The sequence below is a fragment of the Girardinichthys multiradiatus genome, chromosome 20 (genome assembly GCF_021462225.1).
Source record: "Girardinichthys multiradiatus isolate DD_20200921_A chromosome 20, DD_fGirMul_XY1, whole genome shotgun sequence".
Taxonomy (NCBI): Eukaryota; Metazoa; Chordata; class Actinopteri; order Cyprinodontiformes; family Goodeidae; genus Girardinichthys; species Girardinichthys multiradiatus.
The window spans coordinates 27,005,866-27,027,821 of record NC_061812.1 but is presented as its reverse complement, the minus strand read 5'-3'; the positions used below and the strand labels follow the sequence as shown (position 1 = coordinate 27,027,821).

The 21,956-nt window shown below is 39.9% G+C and overlaps 1 protein-coding gene across 1 annotated transcript; it reads right to left on the bottom strand.

Annotated features, from left to right (window-relative positions):
* Nucleotides 1–253: 253 nt before the first annotated feature.
* On the bottom strand, nt 254–20,475 carry LOC124856729 (protein polybromo-1-like). The gene is made up of 30 exons (XM_047347509.1): nt 20,155–20,475; nt 17,327–17,473; nt 17,098–17,195; nt 16,869–17,016; nt 16,642–16,791; nt 14,962–15,078; nt 14,813–14,881; nt 14,605–14,703; nt 14,442–14,527; nt 14,272–14,357; nt 13,933–14,149; nt 13,137–13,278; nt 11,744–11,838; nt 11,376–11,655; nt 11,083–11,188; nt 10,354–10,993; nt 10,063–10,274; nt 9,790–9,969; nt 8,541–8,698; nt 8,197–8,448; nt 7,968–8,113; nt 6,748–6,905; nt 6,451–6,634; nt 5,102–5,303; nt 4,807–5,008; nt 3,630–3,782; nt 3,071–3,220; nt 2,638–2,690; nt 901–1,114; nt 254–664 (listed from the first exon to the last, which is right to left on the bottom strand). The coding sequence occupies exons 1-30, from the start codon at nt 20,215–20,217 to the stop codon at nt 501–503; spliced, it is 4,971 nt and encodes a 1,656-aa protein (XP_047203465.1). The 5' UTR covers nt 20,218–20,475; the 3' UTR covers nt 254–500.
* Nucleotides 20,476–21,956: the final 1,481 nt, after the last annotated feature.

Genomic DNA, 21,956 nt, shown 5'->3' with positions numbered 1-21,956 from the left:
ATATTTACACTATTTAAAAAGAAGGAAAAAAATCGTTCATGTAACAGAGCCAGCACATCAAGTTGACTCAGTCACAGATAAATCAAAGCTTGAAAAATCCTTCTTGTTTGCTCTAAACACAGCAGCACAATGTAATTTATAATAGCTGATATTATATTTAGTCCCAGCGAAAGAGTAATAGTTTCACCATGTTTATTCCTATTTGTCAGCTGTTGCATCACCTTTCCAGTGTTATAAATTAACATACCCAATCTGAACGCTTCACATTTTTTATTGTGAAATCATGACATGACAACCTTCATCACAGATGAACAGTCTTCATAATATACTTTGAATGAAATGAAATATGTAATGGAAAAACAAAAGGCAGCTTCAACAAAGAAAGCACCTGATATGAACACAAACATTACTTATCTTATAACATAAAGTAAGACATTTAATGAGCTTAAACCTCTTCCTGTTAAACAGTTTTGGGCACAGAGGCTCACAATATCCACATGCTACAGGTTGTGCGTCTGACGGATGTTAAGGGTGTCTCGCAGCATCAGGTCACGAAGCCGCCAAAGTGCATCTGCCATGGTCTTGTGGGCCCCCTTGCTCTTCAACCAGTGGGACGGTAGTCTGCTTTCTTGCTCCTTTGTTAGGCGCACATCTTGTTTTTTCACTGAAATTGCAAAAACAACATAGGGAAAAACATGGAATTGGAAAACAGGAATGATTTTACTGACCCATCACAAAATATAAATAAGAAATGTGTATGGTTATATTTCCAATAATGATCTCATTAAAGATCTAAGACTAAAAACTGCAGTGTGTATTGGAAGATGATGTATGGAGGCTTTGGTCATCACTACTAAATGTACTTTGAAACACTGACTATCAAAGCAAAAAAAGATGCACCTGTGAGAGCATGGTCCCATTTGCTGATTGTGGAAGATTCTGCACTGAGGCCCTCGATGTATCTGAGGTATGCCTCTGAGTGCAGCAGCCGCTTAGATTTGGCAGGAGGAGACACAAACACCGGTGTGGAGGGCTGGTGGAGTGCTGGTTGTCCTAGATGGCTTTGTCCTGGGTATGGAGGAGAAGCCTGCTGTCCTGAGCCAATCAAACCCACCTGATAAAACATAATCATTATTTATTAGATTCTTCTTAATTCACAAACATTAAATGAAGCATATAGACCGTGCCTTGCAGAAGTATTCATATTCTTTGAACTTTCTTCCATTTTGTTACATTACAACCACAAACCCCTATGTAGTTTATTGGGTTTTTATGTGACAGACCAACACATAAATATGAAGCGGAATGAAAACAATATTTGGTCTACAACATTTGTTTTACAAATGAAAATCTGGAAACTCAGGCATACAGTTGTATTCACCTCCCTTTACTCTAATAAGCCTAAATAAAATCTGGTACAGCAATTGCCTTCAGAAATCACCAACTTTAAAAAGGTGTATAATTTACTCTTAGTATAAATACAGCTGTTCTGTGAAGCCCTCAGAGAGTTGTTGGAGAACATCAGTGAACAAACAGCATCATGAAGATCAAGGAACAAACCAAACAAGTCAAGAAGAAGGTTTATAAGAAGGTTAAGTTATAAAAACAATACCCCAAGCATTTAAACATGTTAGGGAGTATGGTTCAATCTATCCTGTTGACATCACAACTATTGGTGATGCACTCAACAAATCCAGCCTTAATATAAAATTGTGGAGAAAAAAAAAAAAGGTCCGTCATTTATCACAAGATTGCAATTGGTGGGTCTCTATTAGTCTCGACTCAGCTGAGCCGAATACAAATACATTCCACATTTTTCAGTTTTTTATTTGTAAAAAACTTTTTATCCTTGTATCATTCTCCTTCCACTTTGCAATTCTACACTAATGTGTGTTGGTTCACTACATACACTCTCCCACATACACTGTGGTGATCAACCTGATTTAAATCGTTTTGTCGACCACTAAGAATTAGAATCAGACTGAATTGTTTTATTAAAGGGCATGTAGAGCTTAACTGTGGATATGTTAACTTGAACAATATTTGTGAACCTAACAGACTCTAACAGGTGAAATATCAACAAAAACGTAAAATTGCACATTATATTGAATCACAATTGTCAACATAATATCAAGCTCTGCAGTATTTCCATTTTAAAGAACTGCTTGGATATAATATTTGGCTGGATATATAAATTCAAGTGACCTGCATTCACACTGCTCATGCTAATACTATATCTGGCCTATTGCAAGGCCTGTAACTGTCCCTGATGCACACCATGCAACAGGTATATTTTAACTGCCTAAGATACTACAGCTCACAGAAACATGTAATGATGTAATGATGGAAAAGGAAGAAAAGCATCTAAAGCATGTTTAATCGATACTGATATGGTTATTGCAATATTCAGCAACAGTTTTGCAACTACACATTTTCCTCTAATCATGCAGCCCTACCGAAAATATTTAATAGCAAGACTAAATTTGAAAACAGCATTGCAAGCTCTTTGCTTTGTATGTAAAATGCATCATAGCCTTACTACCATCTCTAAGAGCAAATGTATACCAGACCAACAACAGGTTTTAAAAATATTATTGATTTTCAAAAGCGACATACCAACAGAGCCAAAGTGATTACCTGTGATCCATGCATGTTCCCCGCTGCCGCTCCAATTCCCGTGCCATTAACACCTGTGAGGATATTCAACAGTCTGAGCATGATCACGGGTCTGAGCATGCCTACTTGCCATTAGTTTTATTTCTAATACCAACTCAAAATGCATAATAAATTAACTACTATTATTTTCATCTATGATCTTTGGTAAGTGTATGTTTTGTTTATCCAAAATTACCGTTAAAAGTTTATTTTTTAGCCACAAAAGCCAACTACTAATGTCTAATGAGTGAATGCATGTTTAAAAACGACCCAACCCCGAGTTGAAACTGACTACTCATCAAAGATAGAATCTCAGCCTAGTGATACAGGTAGCCCCTCCAGCGAGTCAGATTTGTAGACAGGAAGCAACTGCGTGGCAGGTGAGGGGTGGGGGTGTCTATGACAGCACTCTTACCAAAGGATGGCATTCCAGGGAACCCAGCCATAACGGGCAGGACATGTTGGGGAAAGACAGGCATCCCCATGTGATGTGGTGGTATATCAGCCATACTAACCATGCCTTCAACACGGTCCATCATAGCTGTCCTATATACACCCATCATACCTTCTCAGGGGGGGACAGTATTAACACAAGATAACAACATGCATCATTCAAACATGCACTCTCTACCAAGCATGCATTGATATGCTGTTCACATTAACTTAAAGGTTAGGTTATATAGCCATACAACATAAATCAAGAACACAAAAAACACACAATGGTAAAACTATCAGATGTACAATGAAGCAAGTGCTAATGTTTTTAAATGCTGAAAGATACTGAGTGTCGTAAATCATCACTTGTATGTTCCTAAGAATAAAGTGATACAGTGGAGGAGTAAATGTAAAATTTAATCACAAAGCACTGACATGGGGTGGTAAAGACACAAATATGTAGGCAATGTTAGCAGTTTAGCTTCTCATTCCAGTCTTTAGGGTACACTGGGGACCCATCTGCATCTATGAGGGGTTACCTGACACAGGCGTCATGCCGGGATTTAGCATCCCCATGGGGGCTGGGGGAGGTACTACCCCCATCAGTGCCCCTACGGGGGTACCTGCTCTTGGGGACGTCTGATGATGGCCCCTATCACGCTCCTGTTGTTCGGCGACTTTGGCTGCTCGCTCTGCAGTACAAAGATGTTGAAGGTTTAACATTAATAAAACACAAGTGCAGTAATCATAGCACTTGAACTTTTCACATTTTACCACTCCACATTAATGGTTTTTTAAAAACCAAAAAATCGCATTGTGGAGTCTGTCTTTACCAGCTTTATACATCTAGAGACTTACAATTCTGCTGATTTTTTCACATTAGACCAAGCTCCTTATGATTGAATGGAGATTCACTATTAATAACATTTTTTTAGTTTACCTTAAGATATTCAACTGGATTTAGGTCTGGATATTAACTCAGTAGGTCTGATTGTATCCTTAGGGTGGCGGTCCTGCTAGAAGGTGAATTTCTACTTCGTTCTATAGTTTTTACGCAGCCTGTAATAGCCTTTCTTTTAGGATTACCTTGTATTTAGCTTCAACCTTATTCCCATCAGCTCTGAATCGCAGGCCAACAGTTGTATTCCCATCACTAACCCTGCTGAAGAAATGCATTCCCACAGCATGATGCTTCCACCATCATGTTTCACTGTGAGGATGGTGTGCTCAGGGTGATGTGCAGTTTAGCTTTCCTCCACATATGTTTTTGCACGTAGGCTAAATTAGTCAAAATTTGCTCTCATCTGACCAGATGACCTTCTTCTGCATGTTTGCTGTATCCCTTAAATATCTTTTGCCAAAGTTTTAAAATAAATTTTTTGGCTTTTTATGGATTTCTATTCAAACAATAAATAGCTTTCTTTTCAACACTTTTCCATAAAGGCCAGAGTTGTTGAGAGCACTAGTAGATCAGTTTTCCTATCCCTCCTGAAGTATCCTCATAGAATGATGCTCCCAAAAACAATTAAGCTATGCAACCTTTCCTTTCACTTCACAATTGTGTTCAACTTTGCGTTTCCCTAATCACATAAAATCCCAATAAAATACATTAAAGTCTGCAGTAGTAATTTGACAAAATTTGGAAAATGTTTAAGGGCGGTGAATACATCTGAATGGTACGGTCTAAAATTAATAGTATAAAGTAGGAATTTTGACCTTCATACTCTGCTTTCCTGGAGCTCTCCAGGTTCCTCCACTCTGTGCCAACAAGACGACTCAAATCCCCAAAGGAGAAATCTGGGTGTTGGGCTTTGATGACTGCTCGCATCTCACTGCTGAACAGGATGTAACCACTCATGTTGATCTTCCGCTTCGAAGCCTCTTTCTTTGCAAGCCCCTTCATGGATTTAGGAGTTGACTGTAAGCAAACATGCAAATGCAAGAGCTAAACATGTGGAAGCTTCAAAGACAAGCAGTTAAAGGCTAAACAATCGAATGCATTCTCCCTGACCTGTGGAGGGGTGTATGACATGATATCCATGTCACTAGTCATAGAGGACTGCATCTGAGGAAGGGAATGATCCCCCAGCTCGCCATCATCATCCCCAAGATCTTCTAGCTCTTCGTCTGTCATGTCAGCAAACTTAGCCTCAAGTTCCTCGATTTTCCTGTCCAGCAGAGGTGATGGTTCTTTCTGGGGAACTATGAGTTTCCTGAAGATGGTAAACACAAAAAACTTACCTTTTCAGTTTGACATATACAGGGGTTGGACAATGAAACTGAAACACCTGGTTTTAGACCACAATAGCACCCATCTAGCACAAGTATTGGGCCAAGGGAATGCCATGATATGGCAGCCCAAACCATCACTGATCCACCCCCATGCTTCACTCTGGGCATGCAACAGTCTGGGTGGTACACTTCTTTGGGGCTTCTCCACCGTAACTCTACCAGATGTGAGGAAAACAGTAAAGGTGGACTCATCAGAGAACAATACATGTTTCACATTGTCCACAGTCCAAGATTTGCGTTCCTTGCACCATTGAAACCGACGTTTGGCATTGGCATGAGTGACCAAAGGTTTGGCTATAGCAGCCCGGCCGTGTATATTGACCTTGTGGAGCTCCCGACGGACAGTTCTGGTGGAAACAGGAGAGTTGAGGTGCACATTTAATTCTGCTGTGATTTGGGCAGCCGTGGTTTTATGTTTTTTGGATACAATCCGGGTTAGCACCTGAACATCCCTTTCAGACAGCTTTCTCTTGCGTCCACAGTTAATCCTGTTGGATGTGGTTCGTCCTTCTTGGTGGTATGCTGACATTACCCTGGATACCGTGGCTCTTGATACATCACAAAGACTTGCTGTCTTGGTCACAGATGTGCCAGCAAGACGTGCACCAACAATATATCCTCTTTTGAACTCTGGTATGTCACCCATAATGTTGTGTGCATTTCAATATTTTGAGCAAAACTGTGCTCTTACCCTGCTAATTGAACCTTCACACTCTGCTCTTACTGGTGCAATGTGCAATCAATGAAGACTGGCTACCAGGCTGGTCCAATTTAGCCATGAAACCTCCCACACTAAAATGACAGGTGTTTCAGTTTCATTGTCCAACCCCTGTGTGTCATAGTTCACACTTTTCCTTCTAACCACAGCGTAGACATCTACATGTTTTAACTTAACAAAATAGAGAATAAACAGAAATAACACCAAACAGAAATAGGACATTTGATGCTAACTGGGTTGTAAAACGTTTTAAAAAGGTTCTGGCCAGGAGTTTCAAACTTAATGGCCATTTAGTAAACATCTTGTAATTTTTAGAAACAGTGATTTAAATATTTAATAGTAAGTTTTACCTGAAATAGTAGATTTCATCTTCTACCACCTTCCCAGAGAGGGAAAAACGCTTCAAACCCTTGAACTTCTTCATCTGCTTTTCACTCTCAATGTAGCGACTCTCACACAGAAGAACGTTCTCTTCAGGCACTTCAGTGGGCCGACATGACAAGTATTCTTTGAAGGACGCCACAATGCACTTTCCTGCGTATTCAAAGTTATTTAGTGGTTTTAATTATCTTTGCTTTAATGGATTTAGAACCTTACACTTGTTCATAGCATGTAGATTTTAATTCACGGCGATTCAATAAGGGTACCTATGATGCAGGTCATGGGACAAGCCTCCTCCAAGTTGCTCAGGAACATTTCCTTCTTGTAGAACATTTTAGTTGGTTCATGCCCTGTCTCTTCAGGATGTATAAAGATGGGACCAAAGAAGTAGCCTGCTTCATCTCGCATCCACATTTTCTCAATTCTTTGAGAAAAAAAAAGAATGAACAGTTTTTAGTTTTCGACTGGATTATTTTTTGCCAATAATTTCCACCTAAGCAAGCAAACAGAGTTCATATTAAAATAACAGACTTTATGCAAGTCATACAAATCCTCAACTACAGTGCCTTGAAAAAGTATTTGCCCCTTTACACATTTGTTGTTCAGATCATCAAACAAATGTGTACATCAGACAAGCATTAAGCAGTTGCGGTAACAGGCAATGAGTTTTTTTTTTAAATCTCTGGAGAAATTTTAGGCCGACTTTGCTTCACATTTTAGTTCAGCCACATTGGAGGTTTTTTAATAATAAACGGCCAGTATAAGGTGATGCCACAGAATCTCACACTGATACAACTTCAGACTTTGATTAGGCCACTACTTCACATTGTCTTTTGAGCCAATCCCAGGTAAACTAGCTGATGTGGTTAGGATCATTGTCCTGCTACATAGCTCAAGTGTGCTTGAAGCTAAGTTTACAAACTAATGGTCTCACATTCTCCTTTAGGAGTTTATCACAGAGAGCAAAACGGAATTGAATTTCAGCAATTACTTCAAGTTGTCCCGTTTACTGGAAAGGTCCACTATTCCCAAGTTTTCTCCATTGTTGGATCATTTCTTTCACCGTGATTTGCTGGCGTCTCAAAGCCTTTGGCTCTCATCTGATCTTGAATTTCTTTAGATCAGGACACGATGTGTTGGTTTTTAAGACCTTTCCGCTAACTTCATGTTGTCAGACAGGTTTCTTTTTAAAGGATTTCTTGATTCTACAGGTCTGGCAGCAGTCAGGTTAATTAGTGTTAATTCCTGATTTAACAAGGCGGGCAACTTTACTTTATTTTGTGGAAACAAAGGTACAGGATTTCCTGGTAGCTTTCTAAAATATAAAAACTGCATTTTCTATTTTTACAGGTTATGTTTCTGTAAGATCTATAGGAGGGTGAATACTTTTTTAAACAGCCCTGTATTTGTATTAGGATGACATGACATTTCTCTTTTTTGCTAAAAGAGAAATGCTGTCCATATTTTTAAAATTATTTTACTCTACCTGCCCACTCGGTGGCGCACCAGTCCATGAGAAGCAATGTACACACAGTCTCCCACCTTTAGCCACAGGTTGTTGTAACACAGTTGCTCATAGTACTGACAGCCTGGTTCTCCGTTGGTCATTTCCAGCGGAACATCCTCTCTCTCCTGTGAACATTAAATGGTTGGTTGGCAGTCCTGATTAAATACAAACTCCTAATTTTCACCTAAAGTACCAAGTTGCTACTTACTTTGTCTATAATCCCATTAGTCGTTTTGCTTTCATCTACAACCTCTGGTGGTTTGTCATCTTGTTTGTTGACAAACATAGAAGCCACTCGGACTACAGGCAGGGGTACGTCTCTGGGAACAAATCGAACCGAACTGAGGGGCATGGCCCACATCTTGATCTTTTTGAAGGACTTTGACTTGGCAGAGTAGCGAGACTCACAGACGTAGACATCCTCTGGCCTGAATCCATCAGGGTAAAGCTTGAAGTACTCCTTCAATCCCAGAAATGTTCAGTCAACACTCAAAAAGGCTAAATATTCTCAACATAAAAAAAGACATGCAAATTGACACAGCAAACCTATACCTTCACAAACATAACCACACACTTCCCTAGTATCTTGCTGATGGGAGCTTTGTTGTAATAGTCGCTCTTAAAAACTTCTTTCTCCAAGAATTTTCTTGTTGCGAGATGAAATGTTTCATTTGGCCTGTAGAACCAGCAGCCGTACAGCCACTTCTCCCCTGTGCGTTTTAGAGGTTGGAAAGAAAGGTCTAGAACAGTTTAAAAAGGTTAAGATGAGGATTTTAAGTACAGTACATGGTGCATGATATCTCCAGACATATTAAGTTGCTACCCCTTACCTACACTATAAATATAAAGACGCTCCACTGTTAATATACCGGTTTTAATATGGAGCTTCCCCACACTTCTCCACTCTAGTTGGGTTGAGGTCAGAACTCTGTATAACCAGTCAAATTCCTCCACACCAAACTCACTCCTCCTTGTCCTTGTGGACCTCTCTTTGAGCACTGGTGCCCAGTCATGATGGAACTGAAAAAGGCCATCTCTAGAAGATTCCCACATAGTCTGGAGAATGAAATTGTCCAAAACGTCTTTGTACACTGTATCATTAGGAGTTCTTTTCACTTAAACTAAAGGGCAACCCCCAAACCCAGACCCATCCACTGGATTACCAGACATTCTTGAGACGATGTCTCCACTGCTCAACAGTTCGGTGGCATCATGCTTTTTGTCGCTTCATGAAACGCTTTGCATTGCACTTGGTGATCCAAGGATTTCTGGAACATGGCAACCCAATGCATGAACCTGTCTATACCATGGTTTTGAGCTAATCTGAAAGCCACACAAGGTTTGGAGGTTTGTAGATATGCACACTGCAGACAGTTATCAACTACTACAAACATTGTGTCTGAGCACGTGAGCTGTCCCCACTCAGGGGTGTTAATTAGCCTACCAATCTGTTGTTGACTGTCTAATGTATAGTAGTGAGAACATTTTTTGAAATGTAACTGTTGGTGAGATGGCATCCAAACATGGTACCAAACTGGAATCCACTAAGATTCTGAGAATGACCTATTCTTTATAGGTGCTGAATTTTATACGCTTGTAGACAAATAAAGTGATTGGAACATGCGAATCTCAGGTAATCGCAATAGTAGGAAAGCATGAAACTGAGACATTATTGCCGAGTATTGCAATGATGATACTGAATTTGACTGACTTACATTAAAATAAAAAGAAAAAAGTTGAAAACCTTAATATTATATTTTATGCTTAATACTTTGATAAGCGATTTAAAAGAGAGACTCACCAGTGTCATCCTCCCAAAGGCGTTCAATGTAAATTATATGTGGCTGTAGGTTGGGCTCTGCAGGTTCCACATAAACATAGTCTCCCACATGGTACATACTGTCCTTGAAGCTGCAGTCCTGACTGTAGGTACGCTGAACCTGCCAAGAGCCTCCAACAGTGTCTTCTCTCTTCTCTGCCTCTGAGGAAAAAAAACATCAAATTAACATATATGTGCTGAGAGCGCTCAGGGTGCCGTTGAAGAACTGGACTCTGAGGATGTTTCAGAGGATACCCCTTTTCTCCTCTTCTCTCTTGATTTTGTCCTCCTCAATCTCTTTTGGAAACTTTTCCTTCTTCTCCTTTTCCACATCGCTATGCAAGTGCTTAGAAGTGTAGCTGAGAGCGGGGGACATTAGGATCTCTCCGTTTTTACACAGCTCATCTCTGATACGAATAAAAAACTGCTGCAGCTCCACTGCATCTTCAAAGATCTCAGAGTCGGTCCTGTAAGGAATGCATGGAGTAAAACTAACCTTGGGATTCTTTTAAATCACAAATTAGTGGATTTGCTACAATACCTGACCTATTTAACCGTCTGGCCTTTTCCAGAACTTCAAACATGTGGTCCTGAAATACATCCAACCTCTTGTAACGGCCCCTTTCCACATTTTTCCTGATGATCTCAAAATTGAGCGATGGCTTCTCTGGGTTAACGGGATCTGCGGCAGGAATCTCTGCAAGTGAATCGCTGTAGCAGCGCCCTTCATCATCTTGGTGACCGAGAACAGACACGAAAAGACTCCGGATGAGTTCCTGGATGAGGCGGGGCACATCGGGCACGTGATTGTCCTCTCCTCCTTCCAGTTCCCGTCTTGTCTCTAAAAGCACTTTGTGCAGCAACAGAGCGTCGCGGTAAATCAGAGACTCCGGCTCATTGTAAGTGCAGGCATTGTTGAACATGAGCACCAAGTCTTCAACCAGGGCGTCAACGTCCTGGTACTTGTTAGCCAGCATGTGGCTCTTTATCTTCTCCATATCTACAGGTTTCTTGATGGCGATGTAGTAATCAGGCAGCTCGGCACGAGATGGAAGCCGCAGGAAGATTGTGCTGAGGCGGCGGCCTCGCTTATCTGTGTAGTTCTTTACAGCTTCATAAAGCTCGTTTAGTTTCTGCTGTAAAGGTGTCAGATACTTGGACTTTTTCAGAGAGAGGCTGTTCTTTCCTGGAATAAAAAAAAAGGTACATGCAAGTGGATATTAATTAAAAAGTTAACTCAATGAACTACTTTTGTCAAAAGACAGCAACACATACTTATTTTTAATTTTGGAGACATAATATCATCATCATCGGTTGCTGGTCCAAGATCTCTGCGTCTGTCTTCCATTATCTTCTCAAGAATGTCTGCATCGTTGTAGACCTACACAAACAACAGAGGAAGGAGAGGTCTGTAGTGTGGATTGCACTTTAAGGGGATTTGTAATAACACTAAGTCTGAAACTGATGAAAAGAGGAAATAAATGAAATAAATAAGTAAGAAACAATAAACTAGAAGTACTCTAAAAGCAACAATGAAAGACAGATACAACCATTAACCTGAGTGTTACCTGGGAGCCTTCTTCATTATAATGTCTCGCATTGCGGAACATCAGCTTCATATCCCTCACCATTGCATCCTCAGTCATGTACTTGTCTGAACGGATGTTGTAGTCAATAGTCCTGAGGTCCATTGGTTCCAGGATAACTTTGTAGTAATCAGGGTAGTCCTTCTTAGATGGCTTCACCATGAAGAGGTCACAGAGTCTACGGCCGCTGCCAGCTTCTCGGGCCTCAGTAACAGAGACTAGGAGAGCTTTCATTCGATTTTTCTTTGTATTCTTCTTGTGGCTGAAAAGCAAAAAATAACAGTCACAAGCAAAGCTCCCTTTGATAAAAAAACGAGTGCATGATGGAATGTTTTAGAACCAAAATGTACCTTTTTCTTTTAGTGCTGCTGGTGTCAGATGTGGCAGAGGAGAGCATGCTGTCGCCATCATCATCTGGTCTCTGTAAAAGCTCCTTTCTCTTCATCTAATCAAGCAAAATATTGAGATACGATGCCTGGTAAAAAAAGATTCATGCTCCTTGAACCTTTTCACATGTCACATAACCTCAAACTTCAGTGTATTTTATTGGCGTTTTAAATGATGGACTGACATAAAGTAGCGCACATTCTTAAAGTGGAAGGAAAATGATGCCGCTTTCAAAAATGTTTCCCCCAGAAAAAAAAAAAAAACTGACTTGTGCGGCCTGCAAATGTATCCAGTCACCCATACTGGCTGTTGATCACATGAAAAAGGAAAGAGTAAAGCACAACTGCAAACCTACCAAGACATAGCCATCCACCTAAACTTACAGGCCAGGCAATGAAAGCATCAATCAGAGAAAGAGGCCCAATAGGCCCAACTCTGAAGGTTTTGAGGAGATCCACAGTTTCTGTTGGAGAATCCTGTTAACAGGACAACTGTTTTTTTCCAGCACTATTGCCCTTTATTTTTGTTATTTTTTCAAACAGGCAGACAGGAACTGGGTTGGAAAGAGGGGGAATACTTGCAGCAAAGGTCTCTGGGCTCGGGACTTGAACCCTGGTCGGCTGTGTCAAGGACTGAGGCCTCCATATGTGGGTTGCATGCTCCACCGCTACGCCACGTACACCAACTATTAATCCTGAAATCTGTAGTTATTTCTGTTTAACCAGAACAAGTAAACTCTGGTCAGCACCTTCTTCTCTAGTTAGATGAGACCAACATTTCTTGAGAAGTTTTTGGGCTACATACAAGAACCATATGTGTAGCAGAAACACTCCACATCTACTTTTACTGCTTTTAAACACGTTGGTGGCAGCATCATGCTATAGGAACGCTTTTCCCATGCAGGGAGAGAAAGTGTGGTCAGAGTTAATGGAAAGATGGATGGCGTTAAAAGCAGTAAAATCCCAGAAGAAGAGGCTACATTAAAAAAAAATAGGGGCAATAAATTAAATTTCCATATGTGCAAAATTTGTAACGACAGACCCAAAAAGACTTGCATCCCTCTCTGCAGCAAAAGGCAGTTCTACAAAATACTGACTGAAAATTCTCCTCCATTTCACAGTTATGCACTATTTTATGCTGATCTATCACATACAATCCAAATGAAATCCACTGACTTGTTTGGTTGTAATGTGTCACAATGTGAAAAGTTCAAGAGATATTGACACTTTGGCAAAGGTACTGTTCAAGTAAATGTTTGATATAATACTTTGTTAAAACCTAATAAAGCTGATGGATCTGAAAATGTAGATCATTCTGAAGCTTTATGAAACCAACGAGAAAAAAAGCTGAACCGACCTGCTGGATGTGCTGAAGCTTGAGAGCACGCTTGTAAATGGGGGAGTGGGGAACATTGTAGCGCTTGGCATTCTCAAACATCAGCGTCAGATCTGAGTCAATATGCTCAACGCTCTCGTACTCGATGTTCTTCATCTTGTTCCTGCAGAGAATTACGGGCACTGACATATGGGGGGGGGAGCAAATAAATACTGCACTGCACAGTGAGCATGCATGATGCCAAAGACAAATAGAAGACAAAATAATGGCTACACAAATTACTGGTATAAATCTATATCAAATATTGCTAAAATATTAGATAAAAAGTTAAACTACCATTATAAAACAAGTATAAAATCAGAATTGTCGTTATTAAGTAACAGGGTTCCTACACACTGTGGGAATATAGAACTTTCAGACTCAACTTTCCTTAGTTATCAGTCCTTTACATGGATTTAAAATATCTTTACCAAGAATTTGGAAGCAAGGAATGAAGCAAGAAAGAAAGAAAGAAAGATGGACAAAATGAAGAAATTAAAGTTAGGCACAAGGAATAAAGGAAAATTAAAGACGTAGGACACGGATGAGCACACAGGAGAGGAAAGACATAATAAAAATATTCAACTAGGAAATAATGTTTTGAAAGAGGAAAGAATGGAAGGAAAGAAGCAGCATTTAGGAAGTGGGACCTGAGAATACTGAAATCAATTTCAAGACTTTTCCAGGCCATGTAAAAACCCTCCCTGTAAGAAGTCAATTTCTGTGACAAGTGTAAAGACAAACATATGAAAACAGATCAGTAACGGTTTCATCATACTTGATCTGATGCAGACAGACCGGTTGACTGATCTGCTGGTAATAGTCGGGGTAGTCTTTCCTGGAAGGCAGCTGTAGGAAGGGTTCAGAGATCAGCTGGCCCTGACTGTTCCTGGCTCCTCGCACAGCTTCATAAAGCTGGAAGATGGGATTGCTCATGTCAATGTTCGATGTCATACTCTCTGCTTCAGATTCGCCCTCATCATAGTGGACAGTCCCTGACAAATGCAGGAAGATATTGAAATATCTGCCAGTTACAATAATAATACACACTACTCAACACTGAACAACATCTAGTAGCATCATGTCTGTCTGATCAGATGAGTAGGTGAATATGTACCAGAAAGTATACCCTCCTCATCGCTTTCATACTGAAGAGCCATAGTAATAGCTGAGAGGCGGTCTCCTTGGACAGACCTTTTATTCCTAACAAAAACGGGAAAACTTGAACAGATGAACTCAAATTACAACGAAACACCGACATGATTTCATAAGCTGATACTTCATTACCTGATGCGAATACTGGACTTGATTGGCTCCCCATGTTCCATCTCGGACTTCTTTTGTGCAAAAACCTTTTTGATAGTGTTAGCATCCTGGATCCCAACAGCAGGTTACAGCTGGTTATGTCAAATGGCAGCGACAGTATGCTACACTGAAGTTACAGACTTACCTTAAAAACCTGTGAGCCGGGTTCATTGTAAGTTTTGGCGTTCTTCACCATCAGGTCTACATCTTTAGCCATGGCACTAACACTTCGGTAATTGCCCAGCTAAAATAAATGTTAATACATACAGTAGTTTTTGTTATTTAATAAATAATGTAAAAACACCGACAACAAAAAAAAGAACACTGAAATTATTAGCGCTACACAACTGTACCTGGATTTTCTGGGCGATGATTTTCAGATCTATTGGTTCTTTTATTACGGCGTAGTAATCTGGATATTGCTAAAGAGAAAAGAGGGAACTGTAAATCAAAGCAACATCAGATAATTTAAAGTACTGTCAAAATGTTTTGTTTTTTATACCATTTTGGATGGAAGCTTCTGGAAGAGCTCGCTGACCAGCCGACCACTTGGCTCAGTATAGGACACAAGAGCATCAAGGAGCTGCTCGAGAACTTCTTTCAAACACTCTGATGCACTCTGATTTAAGCAGAGAAGGTAAAAAATGAAACATTACAGTGTTGCATACATACAGATGAGGACATATACTCCACACTAACAGTATTATAGAGCTTTGCAAAATGATTCCTAATGCTTCAACATTTCCACATTTTGTCACATTACAACCACAAACATCAATGACTTTTGTTGGAATTTTATTTGACGGACCAACACAAAGCACTGCATAATCGAAGTTGAAGAAAAAGGATGCATTTTTACACAATATCTGAATGGTGTGGTGTGCATATGTATTCAGCCCCGTTTACTCCTAGAACCCTAAGCCACTGCTCCTCCACATCGAGAGGAGCCAGTTGAGGTGGCTCGGGCATCTATACCGGATGCCTCCTGGACGCCTTCCTCGGGAGGTGTTCCAGACACGTCCCACCAGGAGGAGGCCCAGGACACGCTGGAGGGACTATGTCTCTCGGCTGGCCTGGGAACGCCTTGGGCTCCCCCCGGAGGAGCTGGAGGAGGTGTCTGGAGAGAGGGACGTCTGGGCGTCTCTGTTGAGTCTGCTGCCCCCGCGACCCGGTCCCGGATAAAGCGGAAGACGACGAGCAAAATTCTGTGTGGCGAAAAGCTAACCACTACTTATCAACTTGAACACCACACAACTATGATAAATGGGGGTGGTATCATTGTGTTATTGAGATTGCTTTCTTCAGCAGGGACATGGAAGCTGGTCAGAGGAAGACAACCTGTGAAACTGCATTCTTCTGCTGGAGGTTCACCCACCCCTAAATATACAGCCGGAGCTACAACGGAGGGGGATTAGATCGAAGCATTTTCATGTGTTGAAATAGAATCTGTTGCAACAGTTGAAAACTGTTCACAGTCGCTTTGCATCCAACAGACTGGGCTTGAGGACTTTTGCAAAGAAGAATGGACAAAATCTCAGACTATAGATGTACATAGCTGATAGAGACATACTCTAAAAGGATTTTAATTGCATTTAAAGGTGGGAAGGTTCTACAAAATACTGACTCAGGAGGTTAAATGCAAAGCCATAAAAAACATTTTAAAAACATGCAACTCTTTCCTCCTCCTTCAAAATTATGCATTACTTTATGTCTTGTCAGTCCCAAAAAATCCCAAAAAGATGCACTGAAGTTTGAGGTTGGAATCTGACAAAATGTGAAAAACTTCATGGGGGTATTAATACTTTTTCACGGCACTGCAAATATCACAACTAATAATACACTACTTAAAATTATCTCACAATTAAAGTGAGCTCAATACTGGTAATGTCATCTTGGTAGACCTACAGAATACAACACAAATATCCTCTCATGAAAATGTATTTTAAAGCATAAAATATGAATTGCAAAACATTTCTCTTAGTACCAATGTTGGTGAGGCAGAACAAATTTTTCTTATTAGAAATAAATGTATTGGTTGCTAGGTACATTCTGTGATATGATTTATCTGAAAGACATTAATGGTTTCCATCATTTATTAAGCCATCGGGATAATTGGTGAACTGCATTTAGACCTGCCGAAAATGTCATATAATATAGTAATAATCAGATTCATAAGAGTCACCTCATCTTCAGTGGAACCTCCGGGGTTTTCTTGTACATCATATCCATCTTCATCATCATCTTCGTATTCACCCCTTTGAACAAACTCGTTCTTCGTTCGCAGGTAGAGGTCCCACAGCTTACAGGCTGCTCTGTACTCAGGACTGTCTGACTGTTGGCAGTAGAAGAAGAGTTTAGTTTTATAGTTCTGCCCAATATTAGTAATAGCAACTTTACGGAGGTAGAGACCTTATAATAAGTCTTTGCATTGTTGAACAAAAGCTGAAAGTCAGTGGTTAGTTGATCAACGTCATCGTACTCCTCCATCTTTAATTTCTGCTGTATCTTCATCATGTCAATGGGCTGAGACACCACATGGTAATAGTCTGGCTGATTCCTGGGTCAAAAAAGGACATTTGGTGTATCCAGTCCACCTAAATTACACTATATAAGTTTCAATAAGCAACCCTGTCCTCACCGTCGTTTGGGAGCTCTGATGAACAGCTCGCACAACATCCTGCCCTGATCATCTTTGTAATCTTTAATTGTGTTATACAGCTCATGACACACAGCAATCTGAAAAGCAACATTTATAACACTGAGAATTATCCACACCCTTCATCATATCAACCTCCTTTCTTAAATCTGTATCGGTGAACAGTTGTTACAGTTCAGAGAAAAACAGCGACTGAAATGTGCAAAATTACAGGATCCACAGTTGGAATGTTTGAGGTCCTTCTCCTCTTTCTCCCAATTGAAGACACTAACGAAGTCTGGCTATCGTCAAAATCTCCTCCACTCACACTGCTAGAAGGTGACGTCGCACGTCTCCTTTTCAAGGCCATGACGAACCCCTGAGAAGACAAGCGTCAGTCAAGTAACAAACAGGCAGAAAATGCTCCTAACAATGATGATATTGTAACAAGCTCAACTCGTATTCACGTCATGGACTGTAAACCATGCGCAAGCTAAAAGTACATTTTAGGCTCAAAGGGCGCTTACAGCAGGATTGTGATCCAAAACACACCAGCAAACCCACTTCTAAATGGCTGACAATTGACTGAGATGCTGCGGAACGACCTTACACATCCATGCTAGAAAACGCTTTCCAAGAGGCTGAAATAAAACAATTCTGAAAAGAAGAGTTGGCCATAATTCTTCCTCAGCAATGGAAAAGACTCATTGTCAGTTATCACAAACACCTGACGGCAGCTGTTGCTCAACGTTTAAGGTTCAGGGCACGATTACTGTTACACGTAGGGCCAGGTTGGTTTGGACAGCCTTTTTGTTCTTTAAAACATAAATTCATCATTTGAAAAATGCAGTTTGTATTTACTCATGTTACCTTTGCCCGACGTTAAAATTTATCTTAAAATCTGAAAAACTTGAAATTGTTTAAATAGGTTGTAAACTCCATCTCTTTGGACTTTTTGAAAGTCTTTTAAAGGTTTTCTTTGAATTCTGGCATTTTCTAACAACCAATTTAAATGGGATGTTTTGGCACTTTGTTTAAAACTGTCAAAAACATACAAGCCCAAAGAGAAAAAAATGTAAAGACAGGAGAAATACCTCATAAAATACCTCATCAAACCCCTTTAAAAGATTACAGGAAGGTTGTTGCTACCATTTTCATGTTATTCAGAAAGCTTTTTCCCTTACTGAACAAACCATGTTCTCTCAAATGCAACAGATGCAATGACTGGAAAGATGGATATTCTCAAAATAAATATGTGGGGAAAAACAAGGTCGCCTGCAATGAATAGTTGGTTATAATGACCCTTAAAAAAAGCAGAAGATTTTTTGGTGGTAGAAATGCTTTATTAGAAAATTAAATTTCTAACCATTTAATGGAAATGCAATGGGTGCAAGCTGACAAGCATGGCCAGGCACTCGAGGAAAGATGATTCAAACATGCAAAAGAGGTCCCACATTCATTTCTACATGTTTCGCAAAATCTGGCAACACACGATATCCGGTTTCTTTGACTAGGACATATTTAGAACTTGAACACTAACAAAGACTATTTTTATTGTGGTCAAAATAAAAAGCAACAAAGTTAAGCATAATTCATGTGAAATTCATAAAGGTAACAGCAACTGTTGTTAGTTGTTTTCTGCAGTACATAAAACCTTATTAAAATCTGAGAAACAGTTACAAGAATAAATTGCATTCAAACAAATCAGCAACAACCAACACTACATCAAGTGATCAATTTGGACATAGCGCTAAAGATAAAAAGCAAAGGTGTGAGCGGATTTAGGACAAACGTACAGAGGGGAATAGTATGGCTATTTTATATTGAATCAAATATGGGCAGCGTCCAGGGAACAATGAGATTATAAGAGCAGATTGCTTACTTTATTTCGGTTTAAAAGGGGATCTATGTGTGAGCAAAAAAATAAATAAATCCAATTTCTCTACTCCTCCCTCCTTAAATTATTTCCCAAAGATAAACAACAAAAGCTTAAAACTATACCTTGAAATTCTAAAGCGGTAAGTCTTAATTTGATCCGTAGAGGAGACATGTTTTAGGCACTCTGGGGATATAAATGTTATTTAAACTGGTTAGATCACCATTATAGTTGACCTAAATAAAACAGGACCTCCATGTGCAACATTTTTATTTTTTTTGTTGTTTTATGGCAACATGGCTGTTGTGGAAAAGGGTCTGTTAGACAGAAGCTGTTAGCATGCGGATAAAGATGTGCGAAATGCCAAAAAAGAAATACATTTTAATTGCAGTAGAATTATCACGTACTTCCTGTTAAAATGGAGATGCCACGTGCTTCAGGAGGAGGGATTGCTGTAAAGTCAATGACTTGATGATGCAATATTGCTAGGCTTCCTTCAATAGATAATATTTTACCATCTGGTATTATAAACTGAATTTGACTGCATTGTATTTGCAACTAGGATCAAACTGAAGATGGGTCGTGGCTGGGTCTTCCAGCATGACAACGACCTAGGTCTATGTGTAATGAATCTATATAATATAATATACATCTTTCACTTTATGAAATGAGTGACAAAAAATATTGAACTTTTTCACGATATTCCATATTTTTTTAGATGTACATGTGTGTGCTGTCCTAGGGGCCAAGGTGGAAACCAAAATGAAGGAGTACCAACAATTTTGCCACTGGCAATTTTGTAAAAACATCTGTTTCTGAACATGAATAAATGTACTCAAACAAAAAGTAAAAAGACAATTTTAATTGTCAGATCATGCTGCTGTAATAATTTTAAAGGTTTTTTTTACACATCTTTACCAGGGGTGCAGACACCTTTGTCTGCAAGCAGCCTACTTATATTATGTGTACAGGGATCTGGGCCAATAAACACGCCACTGGTCAAGGCTACAATCACCCCTTATAAACTCTGAAACCTAATTAAATTCTTCAGGATCAGAAAATGTATACGTTTTATATGTTGATATGCATGATATGATATCAGAATTAGACAGATTATTGTAATTCTAATGAACTGTTCAACAATGTCAACAAGAAATGTAAAACCTCCACCGGTCTAAATTCACCTTAAATGACCGACTAGAGCAGTGATGTCTGAGGTCTGTCTCCAGGTAACAGGCCCCCTCCATCCTATAATGTCACGTCGCAGCTGGCTGTGGTCCAGAGTGCCCACATCAGCAGACGGCTAAACCACTGAGCAGCAGCGGTCCGCCGAGTGTCACTTAGCGCGGACAGGTACAGACCTCAGGACAGCTAACGTTAGCTACACTCAACGGCTGGCCTCCAATATCAAACACTTTGGACAAAGGCTGCAGTTGGAACGGGTAACGTTTTAAATAGTGAAAAAAAAAAAGCTGCCATCAGATGGTATCGACGAGACATGGTGGAAAATCACCCCGTGTAACCTCCTGACATACCTGCGTCCTTACCTTAGGCGGGCAAGGTGACAGAAACCACAGAATCCTAAGCTGTTCGAAAGCCAATCACCTATCGATTTTAGACAGGCAGAGAGACCTGTGAAGCTAACGGCTTTTCTACTCCCACTTCCGTTAGCTTGCTTTCAAAATAAAATGATTAAAAGTATTACTTTTTTTTTTTTATTCTAAAAATTATCTCCTCACAATTAAGGAACTTTAAAAGACCATGCACTATTTAATTCCAAGTGTTTTACAAAACATGTCTGAGGTAAAACAAAAATAAAAGAAATAAGGTAAGTTGTGACGATGTTGATAACACGATGTGAACAACTGACTTCCGGATAGTTTAGGTTCCTCGCTCACGATTACGTCGCCATTAAAATCTATCTAGATAACAGTTTTATATCAATAACTTCGATTTACTTAAAAAGCGCTTGAATGTCCCGGTGAAACACTTTATACATTTCAACATTTTTTTTTTTTTTGGAAATCTTTTGTTGGGCTTTTAAATTTTAGATAAACACAAAATAATGGTAGCCCTGTTGCAAGAAGGTCCTGGTTTCGATTCCCGGCCGGGGGTCTTTCTGCATGGAATTTGCATGTTCTCTCATTTGCGTGGGTTCTTACCGGGTACTCCGGCTTCCTCCCACAGTCCAAAGACATGTCTGTTAGGTTAACTGATCACTCTAAATTGCCCTTAGGTGTATGAATGAATGAGTGTGTGTGTGCATGGTTGTTTGTGTGTTGCCCTGCGATGGACTGGCGACCTGTCCAGGGTGAACCCCGCCTCTCGCCCATAGACTGCTGGAGATAGGCACCAGCTTCCCCGCGACCCACTATGGAATAAGCGGTAGAAAATGACTGACTGACAGACAGAATAGTGCAACATTCATGTGGTGGAAGTATAATGAAATTTGGTTTTCAATTTATTTTATTGAAATGTGGTGCGTACACTTGAATTCAGTCACTCCTGAATCAATAGTAGGACGATCTTTGGCTGCAATTACAGTTCCGGGTCTTTCAGCTTTTAGACATTTACATATAAACAGTTTTTAAAAAAAATATATAAAACAGCTCAAGCTGGATGGAGAGCAGCTCTGAACACTTCAAGTCACACAACACATCCTCAATTGGATTTAAACCATTAAATTGAAGTTCTGGCTAAGTCGCAAGTCTTCTGCAGGCTCTAATAGGTTTTCTTCAATGACTATCCTGTATTTAGCTCCATCCATCTTCATATCAACTCTGAACTCCATCCCTGTCTCCTCTGAAAAGAAGCACTCCCACAGCATGATACTGCCACCAACATGTTTGATAAGAAGAAGGTGTGTTCAGCTTTATGTGCAGTGTTAGTTTTCTGCCAGACTGACAATCTTTCATTGCATGAAAGACAAGCTCAAATTTGGTCTCATGTGATCAACTTTTTTGACATTCTTTCTTTCAATGACTTC

Coding starts and splice junctions, on each gene's coding strand:
- LOC124856729 (XM_047347509.1), bottom strand. CDS start 20,217: ATGGAGGGGGCCTGTTACCTGGAGACAGACCTCAGACATCACTGCTCT. Junction 17,474..20,154: donor GCTCTAGTCGGTCATTTAAG/GTGAATTTAGAC, acceptor TTGTCTTCTCAG/GGGTTCGTCATGGCCTTGAA. Junction 10,994..11,082: donor GTCTCCAAAATTAAAAATAA/GTATGTGTTGCT, acceptor TTTTTATTCCAG/GAAAGAACAGCCTCTCTCTG.